The sequence below is a fragment of the Canis lupus genome, chromosome 17, assembly GCF_003254725.2.
Source record: "Canis lupus dingo isolate Sandy chromosome 17, ASM325472v2, whole genome shotgun sequence".
Classification (NCBI taxonomy): Eukaryota; Metazoa; Chordata; class Mammalia; order Carnivora; family Canidae; genus Canis; species Canis lupus.
Window position 1 is genome coordinate 61,491,616 of NC_064259.1, and position 25,951 is coordinate 61,517,566.

Sequence of the window (25,951 nt, forward strand, 5' to 3'; positions counted from 1 at the left end):
CATCATGAACTAAGATCACATTCTTCTAGCATAGAGTGTTTGAGATAATGACTATTAATAGGGAAAATATAAAAAAGTAGTCATCACTGAGAAGAATACATACACTATTTCCTTGGATTATGGGTCAGCTTCCAGTGAACATGTCAGTCTGGGTGATTTGTGTTCCCAGGATGCTTGGGAAAGATGCCTGACTGAGGTTCCAATAGGGACAATAGGGATATTGTAGGAGATACCATATATATAACAGGGAGGCTGGCTCTCAAAAACCCTGTGAGTCTATGCCTCATGAATGTGATTTAGGTTTTACCAATATTTAGGAATATATCTGTGTGTGTGTGTCTGTATATGATATGTTCATATATGTTTATATGTATACACATGCACATATATCCATGTAAATACAGATATATAATCTTTATTGAGATATAATTCACATTTCATATAGTTCATCTACTTGAAGTGTACAATTCAGTGTTTTTAGTATATTCACAGAACTGTATAATTGTCACAACTTAATTTTAGAATATTCTATCACTCCAAAATGAAGTCCTGTGAAATCATTAGCAGTCACAACCCATTCCCCCAAGCCCTACTTTTTGTTTCCACAGATTTGGCTATTCTGGGCATTTTATAGATATGGAATCATACAGGGGCACCTGGGTGGCTCAGTTGATTAAGTCTCAGACTCTTGGTTTTAACTCAGATTATAATCTCAGGGTCATGAGATTGAGCCCCACATTGGGTTCTGTGCTCAGCAGGGAGTTCGCTTGAGATTCTCTCTCCCCCTCTTCTTCTGCCCCTCCCCTGTGCTTGTGCACATTCCCTATAAATAAATAAAATCTTAAAAAAAAAAAAAGAAATGGAGTCATACAGTATGTGGTCTTCTGTGAGCAGCTTCTTTCAGTTAGCATAATGTTTATAAGGTTTACCAATGTTGTAGTCTGTATCAGAACTTCATTTTTTTAATGGTAAATACATATTCCATTGTGTCAGTGTACCACTTTGTGTTTATCCATTCATCAGCTGATGGACCTTTGGATTGTTGCCACAGTTTGACTATTGTAAATGCCACTGCTACAATGTATTCATGTACAAATTTATGAGTAAATGCATATTTTCATTTTTCTTGATAACATTTTCATTTTGGTAGAAGTGGTTTGGTGGATCAATGGCTACTCTATGTTTAACCTGAGGAACTGCCAAACTGTTTTCCACAGTGGCTGCACCATGTACATTCCCACCAGCAATGGTGTTGAAGGTTTCAATTTCTCCATGTCTTCCTCAACACCTGTTAGTGCCTTTTTTTTTTTTCATTATAGTCATGCTAGTGTGTATGAAGTGGTATGTCACTTGAGGGTTTGATGTGAATTTCCTTGATGACCAATAATATTGAACATATTTTTATGTGCTTATTGGCCATTTGTATATCTTCTTTGGAGAAAAATCTATTCAGATCCATTGTCTATTTTTAAATTGTAATATCTTTTTATTATTTAGTTGTAGGTGTTCTTTATATATTCTAGATACAAGTCCAGTTTCAGATATATAATTTACAAATATTTTCTTTTATTCTGTGGGTTATCTTTTCATTTTCTTGAGATTCAGATATTTTTAAGTTGAGTGTAATTGACACACAGTGTTACATTAGTTTCATGTGTACAATATAATGGTTCAATATCTCTGTACGTTATACTGTGCTCGCTAGAAGTGTAGCTACCATCTGTCACCATACAACACTATTACAGTATCATTTACTATATTCTCTGTGCTGTGCCTTCATCTCTGTGACTTATTTATTCCATAACTAGAAGCCTATATCTCCCATTCCCTTTCACCCATTTTTCCCATCCCCTAAACTCCCTTTTCTCTGATAGCCATCAGTTTGTTCTCTGTATTTATAGGTCTGATTCTGCTTTTTGTTTGTTGGCTTATTTATTTGTATTTTAGATACTACATATGAGTGAAATCATATGGTATTTGTCTTTCTCAGTCTGACTTACTTTGTTTAGCATAATATACTACTCTAGGCCCACCCATGCTGTTAAAAATGGCAAGGTCTTATCTTTTTTATTATTGCATAATATTCTATTGTATATATAGATTCCACTACACAATCACACACACACACACACACACACACACACACACACATAATTTTTATCCATTCATCTATCAACAAACATTTAGGTTGCTTTCATATCTTGGCTACTGTCAATCATGCTGCAATAAACATTGGGATGCACATATCTTTTTAAATTAGTGTTTTCATTTCATATGAGCATTTTTTCACTTTCTTGATGTTATCATTTACAGCACAAAATTTTTAATTTTTATAAAGCCCAATTTGACTATTTTTCTTTTGTTGCTTCTGCTTTTGGTGTTGTATATAAGAAACTGTTGATTAATTTACTTCTATGTTTTCTACTGATAGTTTTATAGTTTTAGCTTTTTTTGAGTTAATTTTTAGAGTATTTTGAGTTAATTTTTATGTATAGTATGAAGAATAATATATTTTAATATTAATATCACCTGTAATATTATGCAAATTTATCTTCTCATCTTTCTGTATACATATCTAATGATGACACTATCATTATAGCGCTATATTTATTAATTTCATTGTTCTACCTCAATCTATAATTTTCTATCTCTTTCTAACTTTATTTTTATCTTTATAATTTGAATCTAATATTAGGACTAGAAATAACTTCAGGATTTTTGTCTAGAACTGAGACCCAGAGAATTTAAGTGACTTTGCTGGAGGCCACACAACTTTTAATGTCTTCTTTGTGTTAATAAAAGAGATTTATAATGAATAAAGGAATTTTACAGAAATAAGTTAACCTCAAGATTAAATTTAGGCAAAAATATAAATAATAAGGTATCTAGTCTCCAAATTGGAAGGTAGTTTATCTTTGAAACCCACAGCAAACAAATAATCCAAACATAAAAGAGCAATCTATATCCTTAATTTAATAAGTGAAATCTCATCTTCTTTCTAGCCAACTTATATCTACTGAAGTCTTTCTTGGTATCCTATTAGGCAACCAACTCTTTTAACTGGCTCCAGGGATTTATTACTAGGCTGATTTTCATAACATCATTTAACAAACATTTAATGGACACTTTCTAGGAACGCGGCTTTCTGCTAGACCCAGTCTTCTGCTGCCAAGATGCTCATTATCTGGTGAAAAAAGCCATATCTATTGGTAAAAAAAAGTACATTATTTGTAGGTCCCGTAAAAGAAGACTGTTGGAGTCGGTGTGGCTCATTTCACCTGGGTGATGGTGATAGTAGAGCTAAGTGAGGCTGATGGAGAACTTGAAGGTGGGCTAAATGTGATGCAATTCCTAGCAGATATCTGGCACACAGGGGAATAGAGTTAGTTGGGGAGAAAAACAGGAGATAGTGTTCTGAGCAGAGGAAAGAATTCTGAGAAAAGACATCAGACATGAAGCATCAGCCTACATTGGGAGCGTGTAACTGAGGAGTAGGATGTGGCAAAAGGTTTTTTCTGTAACCAAAGATAGCTTGAAATTTGATGTATCTTTGCCAGCAAACCCCTTTTATACTTTTCCAAATCACTAGATATTGATAACTTAGTAATGCTACATTGATTATATTCTATGAGGCTTAGCATCTGATGAAGCAGGACTGTCCAATCACCATAATAATCATAATATATTATGATTAAAACAGTAGTTAATTTAGTTCTGCTCTAGACTCAGAGTACTACTGTTTAATGGCATGAGTGTCACAAGACAGTCAGAGACTTCAAATACTCCATATAAGCAGGGGTATGACTTGTCTAGCCTAGTTCTTAACCTGCTGAGGAAACACATATATTACTCCTTCATTTCTACACATTCTCTGTTTATGCATTTCCAACTCCGGCCTCTCTCTGTCCTTCTACATCTTTACATCCCCTTATGTGTCCATTTAATGTCCCCAGTCACCATCCCTCTTGTGCTTGCTTCCTCTTTTATTTTTAATGTTTCTATTAAGGGTAGTTGCAAACAGAACTGGGAAGCTCTTCTGCTCTGTTTAATATTAACTTTTTTTTTTTTGTTCTCCCTGACACAAAGAGATGTCCTTGTTTCATTATCTCTTAAACAGCCATTTGGTGACAATCTGTGATAGTATTTTGTGCTTTTTACCTTTACCCTAGTTGACACATAGGTACTACATGGTTTAAATATGCATATCTGACCCACTGGAAACTGGGCTCAGGGAAGACAGCTCAATGGTACCCTGGTGACAGGATAAAACCCCGATTACTTCAATATTAGAGGGCGGAGGTCACACAATATTAATAATTTATATGGAAAAGTTGAAAGATACCTGAGATGACAAATAGCACCTTCATTTCAGGAATGAGTCCCTGCACCTCCAGCTACTATAGTGATAGGAGGGGACTCCAATGAAAAAAATGTGAGTGATACAAAGGGAGAAGTTTTATCAAAAGAGTTCAAAAACATACATCTTTGCAAAGAGAGGGCAAGTATTTATTTTAGCTCTTGGGATCAAGGCATTCTAACCCACCAGTGAATTCTGTTAAGGTTCGACAAGCCTGGGCCCCAAAAGATCATAACTCCTGAAAAGGGTCTCATAGTACAACAAAGCATAGAGTATCTCTCTGTATCTGTAACTCAAGGTAACTTCATCTCATTGTTTATCTACTTCCTGAGTCTCTACCTCTAGATAACTTGGCTTTCAATCCTGGTTCTGACATTTCCAAGCTTATGATCACCAACAAATTTTGACTGCTTTGAACTTTGATTTTTTTCAGCTATAAAAAATAATAATAGTTTGTACCCTATGGGCTATTCTAAAGATGAAGGGAGTTAATACATATCAAATCCTTAGCCAAGTGATGGTTATATAGCAAGTACTTGGTCAGTTATCTCTAGATTTATGTGTGCTTTTTGAGTTGCCTCCATCTTTTTATTCTTTTATTTTTTATTTTTTTGCCTTCATCTTTTTAAATTAATGCATGCATATCTGCTGCTACTTCATGCCTCTGTGTCTCTTTCACATGACCTATTTCACTCCCAGCTTGTATTCTTTATACTTCTGAATTTTTTAAATTGCTAACTTGTCTCTATCTTTTGTTCTAGATTTTATTATATCTATCTCTATTTTTATCATTTTTGTAGATATTTATATACCTAGGTTTCTTTTGATATCTTTATATCAATTTTACAAATCATTACACCTGTTATCACCTATTCCTAGGTTTCTATGCTTATATGTCTAGCCATGTATATTTCTATAGCTCCATCTATCTAGATATTGTTGAAAACAAATTGTCTCTCCAAGACAACCATTAGCTTTAGTCCCCAGAGAGGTTCATCTTTTGGGGCTTCGGAATCTTCATCTGTAGAATGATGGAGTAGGACCATAAATTCCTGGGGACTCTTGTTACTTTGACCTTCTGAAAGTCTATGATCCTACTCAAGTTTGGAATGGTATCTGAAGACCCCCTTTGGAATGAGTGTTGGAACCCAGAACTTGGACTCTAAATTCAGGTGAACCTGGGCAGAGACTTCCCCATGGCAGGGACCGGTATGTGCACTGCAGGTCACAAAGCACTTTTGTACCATTATCTGATTTTACCTTCATGAGAACTTAGTGAAGTATTTTCATTCCCATCTTCATATGAGGAAACTAAGGCTCAGAGAGCTACATGGGTAACTGAGTGCTAAGTATTTTAGATCAGCTGTCTTATTTAAGTCACATGATAATTCTATGGCTTTTCTAATTCTCATTCCTCTTCTTTATTTCTCTTCTTATTTCTTCTTCTTCCTCTTTTTTCTTTTTCTTATTTCCATTTTATAGATAGATAATCTGAGGCTCATGGACGTTAAGTAGCTTTCACCCATTAGCAAGTATTGGAGCTCAGATTCAATCCCAAATTTGTCTAAAGTCTGTGCTGACAAGCTTGCTCAGAATCTTAAATGCCTATAGAGGCTAGAAGGTTATATAAAATAGTGAAATGATCCAAGTAGAAGGATTATTTCACTTTCCTTTAATCTCAGCAAAGAAAAACAAGAGCCTAAGTAAAATAATAAAAAGAAACTTATATTGTGCATTGCATCACAGATATATTATAGAATGGTGGAGAATTGTAGAACATATAAGTATATGTAGAACATAAAAGTATATGCCCTAAGAGAGGAATTATTAATTTTCAGGTTTATGGAAATTAGGCTCACGTTTGCCACATCTTTTGATTTAGAAGAAAAGCTGGATGTCTAGAATCTTAAGTATAATTTCTCTATTTCTAAATTGTTAATGATCACTTACTAAATTATATAAGCAAAAATTATGTAGGCAAAAGATAAAAAGATGTCTCATCCTGACTGTATCTTGGGATGCCAAGTTAGTGTGTCTGTCCTACACTATGCTGTCTTTAAACCCTATACCGTAGCATTAGCTGAGCACCGGCTATAAAGCCATCAGGTTGCTCAGCTTAGGAGTAGGAGGAAATGCTGTGCCTGGTTGCTTATGGTTAACATTTATTCTGAGTAGATGTTGGATATTTTGAGTATCATTCTTGGCTGGATTCTTTTACATAAAATAATTGCCTTAACCCTCACAACAACTCTGGAAAGAAGGCTTAATTATCTTTATTTTCAGTTGAGTAAATTAATACTCCTGTTGGTTTTAAAGGTCACTCAGCTGTAAGTAGCCAACCTAGAATGTTAACTTCAGCTCTGACCATGTTCTCTTCGTTCTGTAGAGATGCCTCTATCTTTGAGGTGACTTTAATTGCTTCAAGTTGGGGAACTTTTCCTCTTTTATATTTATCTGATGAAAATCTGAGATAAGGAGGAAGTCAGGGGCCTGGAATCATCTTTCAGGACAAAAGATAGCTTTGCCACCCCTTATCATCCCCACCACTAGATCTCCTAGGGATGGGGGAGAGACTTATAGGGGAAGAAGGAGGAAGAAAACAAGAATCTGCTCCTTCAGAGTCGAGAAGCTTTGACATTGAAGTGAGATACTCCCACATTCTGTAGGTGACTGCAAGGTCAGGCATACAGGGAGGGGACTGCTGCTGGAATGCTAACCTGGGTGATGAGCCAGGCAGATGCCAATAAGCTGTCTCATGGATTAAGCCAGGCCCAGAGCTCTTTATATAAAGACAGCCCTCTGCCCAGATCCTTCAGCCTGAATGTCTGCTTGCTGTGAGGAGGGTGAGTCTAGGGGTTGGGTCCCGGGATTGGGCTAGAGATGCATCTCAGGGGATGCCCAGATTCACAAGGTAAGGCATGGTGGGAGGTGGGGGAGCTTCAAGCACCTTCCAGGAAGTGCTTGAAGGAAGAGTGATACATAAACCTGAGGAGAAATGTCTGGTAGACTTTTAGGAGATATAATAAGAATATTTGTGGAGTTTGTGCAAAGAACTGAGGGCCTGAAGTCAGTGTATTTGCCTTTGATAATAGTGGTCTCCTCCTCAAGTAGCATTTTCCCACATCAGGATCTCTTTTCCTGGAAAAGATGCATTTACACCTTATGAGCAGAGTTGTGTGTCAGGGGGTTACTTTCCCTAAGGGCATGTGTTTGTAGATATTCTCTATAAATGGAGAATGGAAGGCTTTGCTTTTCATTAGAAGCATTTTCAGTATTTCTGGAGCCTATTGAGAAGTGTTTTGTTGGGTGAATTAATTGTTAAATCAGCCACCCTGCTATGCCAGTCACAGGGCTGCCTGTATACAAACAGATGAATTTAGGGAGGGCAGAGGAATGGAGATTGCTTCTGTTTCTCCCTGGATAAGTGTCATGTTGGGGTATGCTTGTATCCCCCAAATCACGTTTGTATGCTTCTGCTGTGCAGGGTTTTATGTGTGGCTGAACGTCAGTCAGTCTTGTGATTTAGGAATCTTGCACTTTCTGGGTTACCCCATCTAGGCACTCATTCCTTGCCTTTACGAGGAGCTAAGGAGAAAACATTTCTGAAGTAGCAGGTTGTCCCATGTCAGATAATTTAGAACAGCAACCTGCCTGGGCAGATTGCCATGTTGGTTCTGAGCCTTTCCAAGGCTGGCATGTTTTGTCTGTGTGTGTTTTGCATATGTCTATGAGGGTTGTTTAAAGAAATTCACCTAAAAAGATTGAATGTGGAGAAACAAACATTTATATTGGGTTTGAGCTGTGCAATAATGGACTGGATCCTTTACTTTTCAGTGGGTGCTTCGGGCACAGATGGAACCTGAACACTTACTCCCACCTGCTCGTTTTTACATGTTTGCACTTGTATGTGTCACCAGTGTATGTATGTGAGGATATCCAAGCTCCTGTGGGTGTGGAGACCCCACTTTGGGCTACAGCCTCCGAAGCAGTGTTATCTCTACCTCCTGTAGAGTGCTCTCCTGCCACTTAGGACAAGGAATCCTAAGGTCTTCAACACACTCTGTGTTAGACACTCTGTGCTGAATGAAGCCCGGGACTGACGCAGGGGGGTGCAGTTGCACTCTGTGCCCACCCTCCAAGGGGAGACTCTGGATGCCTACAACTGTGGCTGTGCCTTTGAAGCTCCCTTAGATCAGGACAGGTCTCAGTGGCAGTGGTGACTAATAATGGATCCCTCTAACTCAGTAAGTGTTTTTGGGTAAAGGTTGATAGTTGGGGAGGAAAGTATAGGGAAGAAGCAGTGTCTTTCCCTTGGTCCTAGATCCTTCTCCCCCAACAACTCATCCTCCTAACACTGATCTTTCTACTGTCAGGTCTCACTCACCTGCCTTCATCAGAACCATGTGTGACCAGCAGCAGATTCAATGTTGCCTGCCGCTTCCCCAGTGCTGTGTGAAGGGTTCCTCTTTCTACTCCTCCAAGTCGCCCAGTGCCAACAGCCAGGTGGTAGTCCAAGCCCCTCGTGAGATGCAAATTATAGAGTGTCCTGCACCATGCCCAGTTCAAGCTTCCCAGGTGAAGTGCCAGGCTTCGAGCCAGTCTAAGACCACCCAGGTGAAGTGCCAGGCCCCATGCCCATCTAAGACCGCCCAGGTGAAGTGCCAGGCTCCATGCCCGTCTAAGACCACCCAGGTGAAGTGCCAGGCTCCATGCCAGTCTCAAATTTCCTCTGTTCAAAGCCAGGCCCTATGCCAGCCTGAGGTTTCCTATGTGCAGTGTGAAGGTCCATGCCCTGTTCAGACATGTTATGTAGAATGTGCTCCAGTTTGCTATACAGAAACTTGTTTTGTGGAATACCCAGTCCAGAACTTTGTACCCTGTCCAGCTCCTCAGCCTGTCCAGACTTATGTGGCTTGTCCCCCAGTTTCCCAAACTCAGGGGAAATTCTCCACCCAGCGTCAGTATCAAGGTTCTTATGGCAGATACGCCCTGCAGGGTCAGTCCCCAGCTTCCTACAACAATTGCACCCCCCAGTTCCAATCCAGGACCGCCTACAGCAACTGCGCCCCCCAGCGTCAGTCCCGGGCTTCATTCAGCACTTGTGCACCCCAGTGCCAGGCCCGAGGCTCTTATGGGAGCTTCTCCTCTCAGCGCAGCCGCTCCCAGAGCACCAGCAGGTGCCTCCCGCCTGGCCCGCTGCAGCCTCTCTACCGCAGCTGTTCCCCACCACGAAGGTCTGAGCCCTTCCACAGCCGCTGCCTGCCATCTGCGTGTTCTTCGGGCTCCTATAACTACTGCACCCCACCACGCCGCTCTGAGCCCATCTATAGCAGTGGCTGCCCGCGGGGTCCTTCCTCAGGCTGCGCTGGGAGATGTGGTCCCAAGTGTCGGATAGAGATTTCCTCCCCCTGCTGCCCCAAGCAGGTGCCCCCGCAAAAGTGTGCAGTTCAGATTCCTCCCATCAGACGCTGCTCTGAGAGTTGTGCCCCACGACCCTCCTGGGGAGCCTCCTGCCCGGAGCTGAGGCCACCTGCAGAGTCACGTCCACTCCCAAGCTTCTGTCCATCACGGCGTCTGGACCGGAGTCCAGAGAGTTCGCTGCAGCGATGCCCACTTGCTGCCCCAAGTCCCTGTCCACGTCCTGCTCCACGGCGGTACCAGCGCCCAGAACCCTGTGCAAGGTCCGGGCCGCGCTCCTGTCCTCCACCGCGGCGACTTTCCGAACCCTGTCTGTGTCCGGAACCACGTCCAGCCCCGCGTGCAGCCCCACGACCTAGACCAGTGCAGCGTGAATTTCCCGAGCCACGTCCCTGTCCGCAGCCCTGTGAGCGCCCAGCAGCCTACCCACTTCCAGAGCCAAGTCCCCTTCCAGCACCCTGCCCGAGCCCAGAGCCCTGTGCCGAGCCTCTGCGCTGTCCCAGCCCGAGCTCGGGACCACGTCCGAACCCAGGCCCAGGAGACCTAGGCTGTCATGAGTCTAGTCCATGCCTCCTGGACACCGAGGCCCCCAGCTGTGGCCCAACTGGTTGTAACCAGTGGCAAGGAAGTGGTGACAACTTTAGACCTTGTGATGGGATTCCAGAGCCACAGGGTTTTGGTGATTGTGGAGACCAAGGAGGCACCTGTGTTGGACTGAAAGGCGGTTCTGATGCTGGAACAAAGGGTGCTTATTTTTAAGGATGAGACATCCTTGCCTCCTGCCCTGAAAATGTTCTGCCTCCTTTCCCAGCAGCCTCAATTTCCAGTATGTTCTTGTGTGCTTCTTTCCAAAGACAGCCGGAGGTGATGTCCAAACTCCATTGCATGCCATCTCAGGATCCACCCCTGGGTCTCAGGCCCCTCTCCAGCCCTACATCTGGCTCCTCCCCTGAACACACCCTCAGTTCCAGCCAAACCAGTCTGGCCACCAGGGCACATCTGGGTGTTGTCCAGAATATACCTTGGGTGTCCCTTGCCTCTAAGCCTCTGCTCACTTCCTGCCCTCCTTGCCTGGACCAATTCTCTGCTATGCCCAGCCTCTGAAATTCAGCCCATCTTTCAAGACCTCTTCCTTGGTCTTTTCTGTTTGTTCCTACCCATGGGAACCTATGCCAAGTTCCTAAAACTTACTGCATTGCTCATACCAGCCGTTTGGCAACTGCCTTGCAATATCTCTTGAATTATTTCACTTTTCCAGTGTGTCTGTTTTTCTTGACCAACTAGGTTGTAAGCTCCCATTTGAGTGAAGTGAGAATATCTCTAAAGCCCTGTGCTTCTCCTGAGGCAAGCAGCTGCTCTGCAAGGCTTGTGGGTTGGCAGCTTGAGCGACGATCTATCCTGACTGGCAACTCCAGGATCTGGGACAGAAGGAGGTCATGTAACAATAAAGATGGTACCCTCATAGTCCGAGTCTTGCATAATGCCTGATTTTTTACTCCTTCCTGACTCTCTGGGATGAGCTTCTTTGTTATTATTATTTTTCTTGAGTTTATTGTACTCATGATCTGAGTTTTGCTTGACCAGTGAATTACCTTATGGGTTTTCTGTCTCCTCTCGGTGTCCCTGCTGTCTGGCAGGAGAAGCTGGATGAAAAGGCAGGAGGAATGAGAGAACAAGAAGAACTCTTGCTCCTCAGTCTGGGGGTAGAGGTCTCAGGTCTGGGCTGGGCAGGTCATCCAGCTATGAGTGTTGGGAGTGGGAGGGGAGCCTGAGGAGAACTGGAAGCTCTCTGTGATATTCCACACAGGGTACACTCTTCTTTTGCTCAGAATAAACCATTTGCGCCTTTTTTTTTTTTTTTTCATCATAGAAAAGGCTGCCTCTATGTTCCTCCATTGCTTTTGAATCCCACTGGGCATGAGTGGTCTTGGTAGTATGAAGATACAGCTTAGAGGGTCCTCTTCTCCCACTCCCTATCTTTGAGATGGGTGCTATGGAATGAGTGCTTTTGAGGTGAACCTATCCCCAAAGGGAGACAGTAGCCTGAGGCCACCATGGTCTGTAGAGGACAAAGAGGGCCTCTTAAGAGGACAGCAGGGAGTGACTCTGGCCTGGACTCACAGATTCAGCTCCACAGGTTAGCACCACAGATCCAGAGGACATCTTTGGCTCTGAGGATATCTTTCCCTTGTCCCAGGGATCTGGCCTTGCAGTGTCAGAGGTAGAGACCTAAGAGACACCTGGCAAAGGAAAACCGGACTTCTTTATGTGAAGTACATTCATTCAATTTTTTTACTGACAAATATTCATTGCTTATCTGTCAAGTGGGGACTAGTAAAAGGCACAGAAATAACTCCTCTTTGCTCTCAGAGAGCTTACTGCCTAGAGCGCTGGTTCTCAGGGTGGTACTTGAACCAGCAGCATAGCACCACTAGGACATTGTGACAAATACAAGTGCATCATATCAGACCTACTGAAGCAGAGATTCTGGCGGTGAGGCCTGCGAAGCCTGATTTTAACCAGCCCTCCAGGTATTTCTGCTGCCCAGTGTTTGGTTGTTACTAGTTTAGTGAAATACATTATACAGGTAGAACATGAATATATGTATATGTATGTGTGTGATTATATATATATATATAATATATGTCCTCTGATTTTCAGAATAGCCCACGACACAAGCATTATTATCTCACCACTTGACAGAGCTGGAAGGAAGCACACAGGCTAAAGCCACACAGCCAGACTCAATTCCAAGCCTACACTCTTTGCTACTACATGTGGCATCTTTTATCTCAGTCATAATCTCTGCCTCTTCTTCCAACACATTTTTTTTGGACAGGTTATTTTCACCAGTTTTACTTTTGCCTCTTCTCTTCAAATCCAGGCTCTTCTAGGACCCTATCTGCTCTGTGGCACAAGCCCTCAAGGGCTTGGCAGGGTCCAAATAGCTCCCATGGGACACCCCTATTTTCCTATTACCTAGACCCCTGGGTGGGGGTGGGGAGAGGCTTGAAAGACCCAGATGGGGATTCTCATTAGATCTCTCCCCCTGTTCTTTCAAACATACCCCTGAACAAGGACCCTCTTTTCTGGAGGATGAATGTGGAGCAGTCCATTCCCTCAAAACACAGAAGAAACCCAGACCTGAATGGAAGATAAGGGCATTCACTCCTAGGAAGCCCCACCTTCCTCAGGTTGAGTGTACAGGTCACCACACAGGCTCTTTGTTTCAATGACCCATGACCTGCACTGTTGTCTCAGGATAGACTCTGGTCCCCAGGATAACTAGGCCTGGATATGGAAAGAGATTGGATGATAGTAGAATATAGGGGTCTCTGGGTAAGTCAGGCTGGGCCTGTGCTCTGTCACAGACCAGAGCTGTTCACCAGCCAGCCTCAGTGCCATCTTTGTAACCAGAGGAGCTCAGAGCCCAATGCTCCACTCTCCTGGGGCAATAGTTTGAATTGGGTCCTCCCACCTCCTCTGACAGGATGCTCAAGCTTGTGCCTCCAGGTAGGCCACCTGTGAAAAGTTACAACCCATCTATGGCAGCTCTGGGGAAAGGAGTAGCCAGGAGTGTGCGGGTCTATGGGTCTGTTGTATCTCTCTGTATACTTTAAAGCTTGGGGCTTCTAAAATGTATGTGTCAAGGGGGCTGCCACCCCAGGAGCATGGGTTAAGATCTCCTAGGGCCCTTCAGCCTTGGCTTTGGACAGCCCTTCTAGATGTATCTAGAAGCCTAGGAGTAACCCAGTCGCCCCTTCCACTCTCCACTTCCTTCACACATGATCTGCCTCCCAGAACTCTGCCTTTTGCTTCTATATCAATGATTCGAACAAAGCTTAAAGGGCTGAGGATTGGAATTTCAGAGCAAAAAAGACCACTTATAAAAGCCTTTTAAACTTGCTCAGAGACCTGTGAGAGAATCTCCTTTTTGAATATCACACTAACCATCTAAGGCAGTGCACAGGTTGCATGGTATTGTTTCCATTCTAGGTGACCAGACTATGCCCAGAAATGCCAGTGCATCAGGCAAATCATAGACAGTATGAAGCAGAGGTCAGCCAGACTCCTATGCTTGGCATCCAGGATGAGGACCTAGCTTCCAGAGATGAGGGACTAGTTAGTCTGAGTAAATGTAAGAGAGGTTGGATGCCCCGCCACCCCCACACCCCAAATCTTGCTTATATCTATGTGCAATTCTCTATCCTTTCCCTCTTTTAGGCCTCCCACTCTGGGATTAGCATTTTCACTGTAGAATGAGGGAATTGCACTAGATGTTCTCAGAATTTCCTTCCAGACCAGGTGGATTAGCCACAGTTGCACTTTGTCACTAGGCTCAGTTCTTCATATATAGGTGGAATGACCCGGGAACCCACTTAAAGAGACAGAGTCTCAAGATTTATCCCAGATCTATTTAAATTGAATTTCTAGAGAGAGAGAATCTGAGACCTCCATTTGAAAATTATTCTGATCAGCTGAGATTAAAAGTCTTTGATGTAGTGATACCCAGGGCTATAAGCTTACTCAATATCTACAAGGAGAGTTAAAACTTGCACATATCTGGCCACAGCATAAAGAGAAGGTGGACATGGTGACAAAAATGAGGCTGATAACTGCCTTTTTGTGAAAATTTTTATGTAATTACCCAACGCCAGAGTCAAATTTTCCACTTCTCAGTCTAGGAGCACCTCAAGACCAGGGAGTCTTCTTTTCTCTCAGTTAAATCCCCAACCACTGCCACCCAAAATACCCAGGATGTGGCTCTTGTGTATGGCTGAGAGAGGGGAGGTTGTATGATATATGTTACAGATTTTTTGCTGGGAGAAGATAGGCCTAGTTTTAGTATATCTCTCCTTTATCCAGGCTCTATTTAAATATTAAGAGGGAGGAATTCCACATTTCAAAGTTTGTCCTAAAGACTAGAATAATCCTGGATAAATAACCAAATAGAACTATCATGCATAAGAGAATAGCTCAGTTCTTTATTTATAGGTAGATGGTAGTAATCAGAAGAAAGGCAGTGCAGACAACATACAGGAAAATAACCAGGTGGTGAATAAGACTTGGTCCTGGGCCATAGCATACTCCTGATTTCTGGCCTGGTTGGACATCTCAGAAGATCCACATGCTTGTGGCTTAAAACTAGTTAGGAAGAGAGGGTGATGCATAAAAATCCATGTGCTTCCCCATCACCAGGGACTATCAAACTCATTCTTCCAAAAGATGAAGCTTCCTGACCTGAAAGACTAAACTAGAAGTATCTAGAAGCCTACGAATAACCCAAGCTATGCCAAGCCCACCCATCATGTCCCTCACCACATCTTATCATAGGAGCCCTGAGATGAGTTAACATCTTTCTTCTGTTCTTGATTGTTATATCTGTCAGGAATAAAATCATTTATCGACTTAAATAAAAACATCCATTCATTTGATAAAGATTTATGAAACCTAGCTATCTCCCAGGAACTGTGCTTGGTTTTGGAAATACAACGGTGAGCAAGGCAGACACCATCATACCTACTTGGAGTTTGAAAGACTATAGAGTTTATAAGAGCTTGAACATAGGAGGCACAGTGTACCATGGAAACCCATAGGAGGGGTACAAATGGCTCAAGTGCCTAGAGGAGGTGCCTACAATCAGAGATTTGAAAGTTGGTAGGAGATGTCTAATGAATGGAGGAAAGAGGAGAGCACTCCAGGAAGAAACACTAGGTATGCTGTCATTAAAATAATATCATGACAGATGACCAGAGGAATATTTCCTCCTTATTTGACCATCATTCTTGGTTCCAAACACCTCCATCTTTACCCTATTCTAAGGAAGTTCTTATCAATATTTTAGAGTAAAACTTAAGAAGAAACTGGCCTAAGTTTCAGGTGACTTCAAATTATGAGGGAAAATTGAAGAAAAGATTCTATCAGTGTGGGTTAGAATAATGGACCTAATCTGACAAGATAAAATGTAATATAAAGGTGAAGTTCTGAGTTCAAGTGAAAGATCTACTGCACTTGTAGAAGATGAGTGGATATATCAAAGCCACACATATAAAGAAAAGTTTGGTTGATTAAAACCTTAGCATAGGGCAAGTGTGAGATTGTCTGCAGCACATGGTGATGAGCTCCTGTTCTTAATAGTTAGTCATGATAGTGTTGCTCTGCTTAGTCCAGACAGTGGTCCAGACAGTGCACAAATGGGAGTGAGGCTAGACGATGATGTGTCAGCCTACTATGGGTCAGCCACCACCTGAGACAGGAAACCTACATCCTTCCTCACACTCACAACTTGCCAAGATGCTATTATTTGCTCCAATTTATAGACAGTGTCACAGACATACACACAAAATCTACTGAGGTTAACTAAACTGTCTGGTCACACATCTAAGACCTGATAGTGCTAGAACCGAAGCCTAGGCTTATCTTGCTTCAAAACTCGGTCTCCCTGTGGAAGGAAGAATAATGTTATATTTTATTTTTCAGAGAGGAGGAGACAGGAGGAAAGATGTGGAGGGAAATGGGGAGAGAATCTTAAGTAGACTTCATGCCCAGTGTGAAGCCAGATGTGGGCTGGGACATGGGGCTTGATCTCACAACCCTGAGATCATGACCTGAGCCAAAATCAAGAGTTGGATGCTTAACCGACTTGAGCCACCCAGGTGCCCTTAATGTATTTTCAAAGAAGTAGCATGTTGCTCTCTCTCTTCCATTATTTGAAAGACTTTCTGTCAGAAAAAGTAAAAGTCAAGAGCTTAAATCCAATGGTTGGAAATTTCTGGTTAGAAATAAAGAGAATAACTTAATAATCAGAACTGTGTGGAAATGGAATGCACTGTTACTGCTGCAGTCAACACTTATTCAAATAATGAGTTTTTACTATGTCAGACAGTATTCTGGATGCTTGGGATGTATTAGTGAATGAAACAGACAGAGATGCTTTTTCTCAAGGGACTGTTATTCTAGCAAAGGAAAACATAATAAAAAACGGACATATTTAAATATATATATAACATTAAAATATACAAACTTCTTTGGAAATAAGAATAGCAATGGAGATGTTGTGGGCAGGCATCCCAGACAGCATAAGAAGAGGAGGATGACTGAGCTCCGTGTATGGGAGAAAGGGGCCCAGCGGGGTGTGGAATCGTGAGCCAGCATGCTTAGGAAAAGGCATCATGAGATAGGAGTTGGACCCCAGCTCCACCACTTACTAGCAGAGAGGTCTTAGCTTTGGCAGTTTCCCTTGACACATAATTCCTTCATTTATAAAATGTGGTTAAAAGAAAAATATACCCCTGTCCGTGTCACACAGGATTAGATAGGTTATTTAAATTACATACACTTTGTATATTATAAAACACTACAAATATATCTCCCTTTAGCAGTGAGTTGTTTACCCCTAAGGAGAGAAAGACAAGGGAGAGATGACAATTGGCCCCTCTGATGAGAGAGGTTGGCCACAAAGGCAAGCCAAGTCCAGATGCAAGCAAAGCCTGGACAAACAGACAGGTAGAGGGGAAGCACAAACAGGAATGGATCTGGTCAGCTCAGACAAGTCAAGGGAGGCATGGAGGAGGAGGAACTGAAGGAGTAAGGGACATGGGAAGACAGACATATTTATATATTTGCATATTTTAGTATACATAATTCATATATAATAAATATTATATAAAATAATAAAATATGATTATAAAGATTTTTAAATTTTAATTTTGAATTAAGTTTTTTGAAAAAAATTAAATATTTTAAAAGTAATAAAAACGATTTTAAATTAAAATACTTTATTTGATTATTTTTTAAAGATTTTATTTATTCATTCATGAGAGACACACAGAGAGAGGCAGAGACGCAGGCAGAGGGAGAAGCAGGCTTCTCACAGGGAGCCTGATGTGGGACTTGATCCCTGAACTTGGATCTCGCTCTGAGGCAAAGGCAAATGCTCAACTGCCGAGCCACCCAGGCATCCTAAAATTAAAATATTTTAAATTTATTGTGAAAAATTGATATTTAAAGAATATAAATATTTAGTGAATAATGTCTTGCCCATTATCCATAATGAGATAAAAAAATTTCATATATTTGATGCATGTTTCCTTTCTACCTTCCTTCCAGAGCTAATTCATTAGTCTGACTCATCTAAGTTTAAGGTTAAGTATTCCTATGTATTTCCTGATATTCCTATTACACTATAAATTTTCTTAAAATATATGGAATTGTTTACATATTTTTAACTTAAATATTACATATTTGATGCACTTGTGAAAACTTGCTTTTCTATCACAGAATCTTTGTGAGATATTCAAGTTAGTCACTGTCATTTAGTTTATTTTTCACTGCTATATTGTACTCCATCTTATAACCACCCTAATTATTTAAGTAGTTTCTTATTAAAGAATATATATTTTGCTTCTAATTATTTTGCAATTCTAGACAACTCCATTATTTAACTCTTTTTTTTATTGGATTTCAATTTGCCAACATATAGCATAATACCCAGTGCTCATCTTGTCAAGTGCCCCCCTCAGTGTCCATCACCTAGTCACCCCAACCCCCCTGCCCACCTCCCTTTCCACCACCCCTTGTTCGTTTCCCAGAGTTAGGTGTCTCTCATGTTCTAGACAACTCCATTATTTTAAAAAAATCTTTACATATTGTCTGTGTGTAGGATGGCCTCTCCAGGAGGCTAGGAATTACATGGTCAGATTATAGACATGCTCAATTTTAACCTTACAATATATTGTCACATGGGTCTCCAGTTTACAATTCCCCTATTAGTGTAAAAAAGTTCCTGTTGTTTCATCCTGCTAACACTTTGTAATACCAGATGTTTATATAATTATTCAGTGAGTGTGAAATATCCATTTGATATCTCATTGTATGTATTTCATTGTTCCTGTGTTATCCATTTTCTTGATCATAAGTGATCTTGAGCATCTATTCATATATTTGTTGAACAATGTTTTCTTCTTTTGTAAATTACTTTTTCTTACCTTAGGAATATTTTTTATTTGATTTGCAAAAGTTCTTTACACATTTTACCTTTTATTCCATAGAAAGATATTGCAAATATCTTCCCTGATATTGGCTTTTTATATTTTTAATGTTTTCTTTTCACGAATAAAATTATATACTTTTAAAATAGCCAAGTTTGTGAAATTTTTGCTCTATAATCTTTTTATGCCTGTGAGAAAACAGAAAAAATATATATTGGTCTATGCCCCTATTTCCTGGCAAGAAGTTCCTGAAACACTTGTAATTTCCTGGTTCCATTGAGGCAGCTCTGGATGGGCTCCTGGAAGGTTCCTGGATGGGGTCTGGTCCTCAGGAAGACCAAGCCATTATCAGGAGATTGGAATTTTCAGCCTCACTGCCTATCCTCCAGGGAAGAGATAGGGCCAGAAATGGAGTTAATAATTGATCATGCCTGTGTGAGGAAATCTCCATAAAATATCATTAGGACAACATTCAGAGAGCTCTGTGGCTGGCAAACACATGTGCACCAGGAAGGTGATGCACCCCACCTCTAATGTGGCAAGAGCTCCTGCACTTGGGACCCTCCCAGACCTCCCCTTCTATATGTCTTCATCTAACTGTTCTTCTGTATCCTTTATTATATCTTTTAATGAACTGGTAAATGTTAGTGTTTCCCTAAGTTCTGTGAGCCTCTTTAGCAAATTATTCAAATCTGAGAAGAAGAGGGTCACAGGAATATCTGTTTCATAGTTAAATTGGACAAAAGTTGTGGAAACCTGGGGACCTAGCTGTGATTGGCATCTGAAGTGGGGGGCAGTCTCTTGGGACTGGGAGTTTCACCTGTGGACTCTGACACTGTCTTCAGGTAGATGGTGTCAGCACTGAGTTAGACTGTAGGACACCCAGTTGATGTCTGTTAACTCTTGTCAGTGTGCGGGAAAAAAACAAGCACTCCTCTAGGAGCCAAAAGTGTTAAGAGCTAAGTGTTCTATGGGAGTAGTAAAGTACACATAGGAAAGAAACACAGGAGGAAAGAACTGGGGTTTCTCACTACAATGCCTTCTTTAAGAAACCTTTCTTTATTATAAACTTTCATTATATTTTCTTTGTATTGTACAGAAACTTTCATTTTTATATATTTGTATGAATTCTATTTTCACCATATAGATAACCATTGGTCATCATAAAATAGTCATTATTCCCTAAAAATCTGCACTGCCATTTCAACCACACAGCAAGTTTGCATATTTGTTTTTTTTTTTTGACAAATGCAGAAATTACTTTTATTATGTTAGAATATTCCTTAATGGGTTGGCAATTATTCATGTGAAGGAGAGTTCAGAAAACAGATTTATGACTGTATTAGCCTTGTCCTTGATTAGAGATTTATGAATTACACAAAAAATATTATTCCCTAGAGAAGGTTACTCTAAAAGTAGTAGTAGAAAAGGTCTAAGAGACTGTGAACTTAGAAGAGCATCTCCCTGCTTGTCTGGCTGTTCCAGGTGGACCACAAGACTTCAGTACAAGGATGGACATGTTTTCTTTGTTGAATTTAAAGCTGTTTTACAACAGTTCGAATGCTCTTTCTTGCATGCAACAGGTCAAAGGCTTCATTAATTTGGTCGAAAGACAGACTGTGAGTCACAAATTCATCAACTTTTATCTTTCTGGACATATATTCAGACACCAACTTTGGGACACTTTCCACACTCTTCCATCCTCCAAAGGCAGTGCCTTTCCATACGCGCCCAGTTATCAGCTGAAATGGATGAGTGGTGATTTCTTCACCTGAAGCAGCTACTCAGCTATGACGCTGACACCCCAGCCTTTGTGGCAGGCCTCTAGTGCTGCTCTTATGACTTTCAAGTTACCAATACACTTAAAGGAATAGTCCACTCCCCCATCAGTCATTTCAATGAGCACTTCCTGGATGGGTTTACTGAAGTCCTGGGGGTTAATACATTCAGAGGCTCCAAACTCCTTGGCCCTTGAGAATTTATCTTTATTGATGTCCACACCAATGATCTGGGATGCACCAGCCACCTTACAGCCCATGATAGTCACCAATCCAACTCCTCCTAGGCCAAAGACGGCACAAGTAGAGCCAGGCTCCACCTTGGCAGTGTTCAGAGCAGCACCATAACCAGTTGAAATGCCACAACCGAGAAGGCAGACTTTATCCAAAGGTGCTAAAGGATCAATTTTAGCAACAGAGATATTTGCCACAACTGTCTATTCAGAAAATGTGCTGGTTCCCATATAATGTAAAATTGTCTTTCCTTTGCGAGTAAATCTGCTAGTACCATCTGGCATTAATCCTTTCCCCTGTATAACTCTTATCTTCTGGCAAAGGTTTGTTTTAGGATTTAGACAAAATTTGCATTCTCCACACTGTGGGATGTAAAGTGGGATGACAGTGTCACCTGCCTTCAGCTTAGTAACTCCTTCGCCAACACTTTCCACAATTCCAGCACCTTCATGTCCCAGGATCACTGGAAAACTCCCTTCAGGATCAGCCCCACTCAGGGTGTAGGCATCGGTGTGGCAAACTGGAGTGGCCATGATCTTAATTCGAACTTCATGAGCCTTTGGGGGTGCCACCTCTACCTCTTCTATAGAGAGAGGTTTTCCTGCCTCCCAGGCAACTGCAGCCTTGCACTTGATAACCTGGTTCGCCATGCCCTCTGCTCCTGCATATTTGTTTGTATTTAATGCTAGGCTCACAATTCTGATCTGTGCCCTAGCCATGGATCTCTGTGAGATTATCCACTGTCTTTATTACTATAGTTGTCTGATCAATCATGCTATCTACCAGTGTTTATTTCTCCATATACTTTTTAGAATGGGTTTATCACATTCCACAAAGGCAAGACATAGCAAAGCAAAGTGTCATGTTAGAATTTTAACTGGTATTGTATTAAATATATAATAATATCATTAGAGCAACTTTCATCTTAGTGATTTTTTCCCATTATACCATGAACATATGTATAAATCTTATTTAGTATCTTTTGATAAAGTTTTTAATTTTTTTCTTTCAATGAAGTTTTTACATTTGATACATAAATATCTTGTTCATCTAAAAAAGTTATTATTATATAACTTATGTATTTTGCTGTTTTTTAAAACAGCATTTTTGAATCTTTATCTTCTGCTTTTTTAAATAAATATAAACATATGAATCTGATAATGTGCTGTATTCTTATTATTTGTAATTTTCTACAGGGAATATTCATATGCATATATCCTTTTCTTCTTATCCCATATTGTTAGCTAGGATGTGACAAGGAGTTACCCAGACCAGAGGGCTTAAAACTATCAGTAGAAGAGAGGATGAGGAAGGGAAAAAAGCAGGAGAAAGCTCAGCTAGGTGTTTCACCTGATAGCCCCTTACAGGAGCCACTTAGAGCCAGACTGGAACTGAGGACCTGTGCAGAAGCCCCTCTGAGTCATCCTGAAGTTTCCTTTAGCTCATTAGAGTACTAAGGTCTTCTCCTATGGGGGGTGAGGGGGTCGACCATTTTTTTTTGAGCATAGGATTTATGCATTAAAATGTTGGCATTCTAGGCATGCACAGTTGAATCAACATACCCGAGTAATAGAATATGCCTACGTTCCTTTAATGTATATGCAAGCTCCTGCCCCACCCCTAATGCACTAAATAAAAGCTTCTTGTACTAACCTCCTGGTGAGCCAGTGCTTTGAGTCATCTCCCCATCTCCTTAACTTGTAAAAAGCAATAAAAAGTTCTTTGCTTTTAATGCTTCTTGGGTTGTGTTCAATTTAATGAACTATAAGCTGCAAACCCATTGTGTTTAGTTACATTATCTCTCCTAAGGCTAAATTCTTAGATATTCAAACATTATACACGAACTGTTCTCATTTTACATTCTAATTCATTTACACACCATAAAGAATGTATTGAATTAATGAATCATCATATTGTCATGCATAATCAGTATGCTGATTTATTTTCTTACTAGTGAAACATGAGTGTCCAATTCCATGCATCCTCTCCAATACTGAGTATTTGGTTTAAAAAAATATATATTTATTTATTTATTCATGAGAGGCACACAGAGAGAGACAGAGACATAGGCAGAGGGAGAAGCAGGGTCCATGCAGGGAGCCCGATGTGGGACTTGATCCCAGGACTCCAGGATCACACCCTGAGCCAAAGGCAGACACTTAACTGCTGAGCCACCCAGGCACCCCTACACTGAGTATTTGTTAGGCACTCGGTCTTTGCCAATCTGATATGAATGAGTAAATTGGATAGATACTCTATACCATAAAAACAGGTTTTTACAAAATTCTTTGATGCTTAGTAACATTGAACATATTTTCAGTTACTTTTTGGCCATTTGTGTTTCTCTTCTTATGTGTGTATTGCCTGTTCCAATCCTTTGTCCATCCTTTTATTGGTGTGCTTGCATATTTTTTATTGATGTATAAGAGCCATTTTTCTAAATACCTACCAAATGTGTTGTAATTTCCCCCAATGGATCACTTTTCTTTCTGTCTTATTTATGGTGCTATTTTTTACGTATATTTTAACTTTTAAATTAGGCACATTTATTAATTTTTGAAAGGGAGAATATACTAAAAGTCAATAATGTATAAAGTTCTGTCTCCACAAATGGCTGCAGAGTGTAGAGAAAAGAGCAAAATTCACACTGTTTTAATGACTTCATATGGATTTCAGCAGTGTTTCCTCCTATCCCTTGAGGTTATCAGGACATACAGATGAGTAGATGACTTCACAAAACCAAACATTTTTTTTTTCTATTGAAATGATGCCAAATCAATATAAATCTATTGGAATCTAATAGTCATGGTTTAGAAATGAGTCTGCATGGTATTACATGCATGCTGCTGTTTTTTTGCCTGTGCCCAAGTCAGATTAATTGATGATTGGGTGCTGCCTTCTCTGCCTAGAGGCAGAGGGATGATCCAATGGCATCTGAGGTCCATCATTCTAGGAATCAGTGAGCTGGGCTTCTGAGTAGTACTACCTGTGTCCTGACCTCTCCTTCCACAATGGAGCCCTGAGGACAAACATCATCCATGAGTAACATATAACCTCATACGGATCTCTAGGATGGTATGGTCAGCACTCATCACTGTGCATGTCTTATCTGACTACCTTACATCACAGGAAAAAGCTGTTTGCAAACTCCCAGGTGCTATGAAATGCTGGTAAAATGATTATAAATGCATGTCTTGGCTCTAGGTGCTGATGGGAGAGGCAAACATATTAGATCCAGACTCTACTCTCAAGAAGAATTCAATCCCATATCAGAGATATGTCACATAAAGTAAAATAAAGCACAAAGTAAACAGTCCAAAGTAGAGCTCATAGGCCAATTCAGCTTCAGAGAAAGATTTCTTCTCTTAAGGGAGGAAAGGGGTGGGGGGAAACACCCATAGAAGCAGAATAGCTTCATATTGCATAGATATTTAAATGCAAGGAGAAGGAGTTTAGGTTTTAGCCTGAATCAGTGAAGGTGTTTCAGAAAACTTCATTTACTGGTAATGTGACTCTATAATTCATCATCCAAACTGGGACACACTTGAGATTGAAAAAACAGTTTATGATTTATGCTGTGACAGAAGGCATAATCCAAACTGTTCCTGGCAAATAAGGATGTTTTATGTGGCCATAGACAATTATTTCTTAGAAGATCTCTAATGAAGAAAAGACAGAGGGAAAAACCAGGAAAGTGAGAGGCAAAAATGACCAATGAAGTACACACACACACACACACACACACACACACACACAGTTTAAGATAAAATACATGTATGTGTATATAAACACACATTTAGCCTCTGTATATTATTTGTACATCCACATGCATGGACATAAACACATATTCATGTCTTGCAACTACATGTCAACCGGCTCAGCCTTTCCTTATGACTTATTCATTATGTTGCTTCAAGTTCTGGGGAATTTCAGATTCTCTCCCAGTGTTTCTACCATTGGCAGGAAAGAGAGAGGGTTTTCCTTCACACGCTTCTTCTGGCTTCAGTGTGCTTCTAATTAGTTTACTTTTGGAAAATCTCATTGTGGTATTTATTATACACCAACTTGAACCAAGAATGAACTCCTATCCTTGCTCTTCATCCATTGAAAGTATAGTAGGAAAACATTTTGAGTAAACAGTAATAAAAACCTAGAGCCAGGGTGTTGCCTGGGGCTTAAAGAGTCCCTAGAGGGAGGACGCACTCGCTGTTGAGTTGCCCTGGCCCTGGCATCTACTTCCCACACTTAGACTTTACTCTTTGCTGCCACCTGGTTGTTGAGTGGTGTATAATTATGGGGACAACACGGAGCTACCCTCCTCCTCACCATGAACTCCTTTCCTGGAGCTATTGCAGAGTCAAACAAATCAAGACATTTAGCAGAACAAAGGAGTCTTAAACAGAAAGGAAAAAATGGTTAATACAAAATAAAATAAAAATTTCCAATAAAAAATGGTGTTTTTTTGGAAAAAACAAAAAACAAAATAAGAGTCCTAATTTTCCCTCCTTTGAAGGAAGGTATGACTTACAAAAGACAGATGTTTTCCCTTTATTTGTGAATATATAGGTATCTTATTATTTAAGGGCCCACCATGTTACAGGTCTTCTGTCAGACTTGTTCGTTACATTGTCTTACTGACTGAAGCAGTATCCCTATGAGATATTTTTAAAAGATTTATTTGTTTATTGAGGGAGGTGGGGCAGAGAGCGAACCTTGAAGCAGAGTCCCTACTGAGTGCAGAGCCTGTGGCAGGGCACCTCTCAGGACCCTGAGATCATCACCTGAGCCAAAATCAAGAGTCTGGCTAACCGACTGGGTCACCCAGGTGCCCCTCCCTGTGAGATATTTTTGCCATTATTCACACTTTTTAACAGAGGAGACAGATAAATAAAATTTAAAAAGAGTCACTTTATGTAACTTTCACAAGTGACCAGGTAGAAGAACGAGGATTGCATTCCAGGGTCTGACTCTAGGCTCTTAAAAGCAATGGGATACACAGAGATCAGCAAATTTTTCAACAAAGGGCTAAAGACAAAATATTTTAGGCTTTGGGAGCCATAGGATCTTTGACTCAACTACTCAACTCTACCACTGCACTGTGAAAATAGCTGTAGATAATAAAGAAATGAACGCAGATGGGTTCCAACTAAAATGCCATGAAGATTGAAATTAGA

At 40.7% G+C, this 25,951-nt stretch overlaps 1 protein-coding gene and 1 pseudogene across 4 annotated transcripts in view; one reads left to right on the forward strand and one right to left on the reverse strand.

Annotated features, from left to right (window-relative positions):
• The window catches only part of LOC112663927 (keratinocyte proline rich protein), a 109,938-nt gene that overhangs the window by 19,587 nt on the left and 64,400 nt on the right, over positions 1–25,951 (forward strand). Inside the window, exons 1-2 of one of the 4 annotated variants that reach the window (XM_025452941.3) lie at positions 7,129–7,200; positions 8,731–11,239. The exons of 1 other annotated variant lie outside the window; for it this stretch is intronic. In XM_025452941.3, the coding sequence (XP_025308726.1) occupies positions 8,759–10,534 (1,776 nt within the window). In that variant the 5' untranslated portion in view covers positions 7,129–7,200; positions 8,731–8,758 and the 3' untranslated portion in view covers positions 10,535–11,239. Of the gene's footprint in view, positions 1–7,128; positions 7,201–7,243; positions 7,269–8,730; positions 11,240–25,951 lie in introns of those variants that run through there. 2 more of the 4 variants (XM_035700634.2, XM_025452943.3) reach the window with 2 other exon arrangements.
• Positions 20,296–21,454, reverse strand: LOC112663928 (alcohol dehydrogenase class-3-like; annotated as a pseudogene).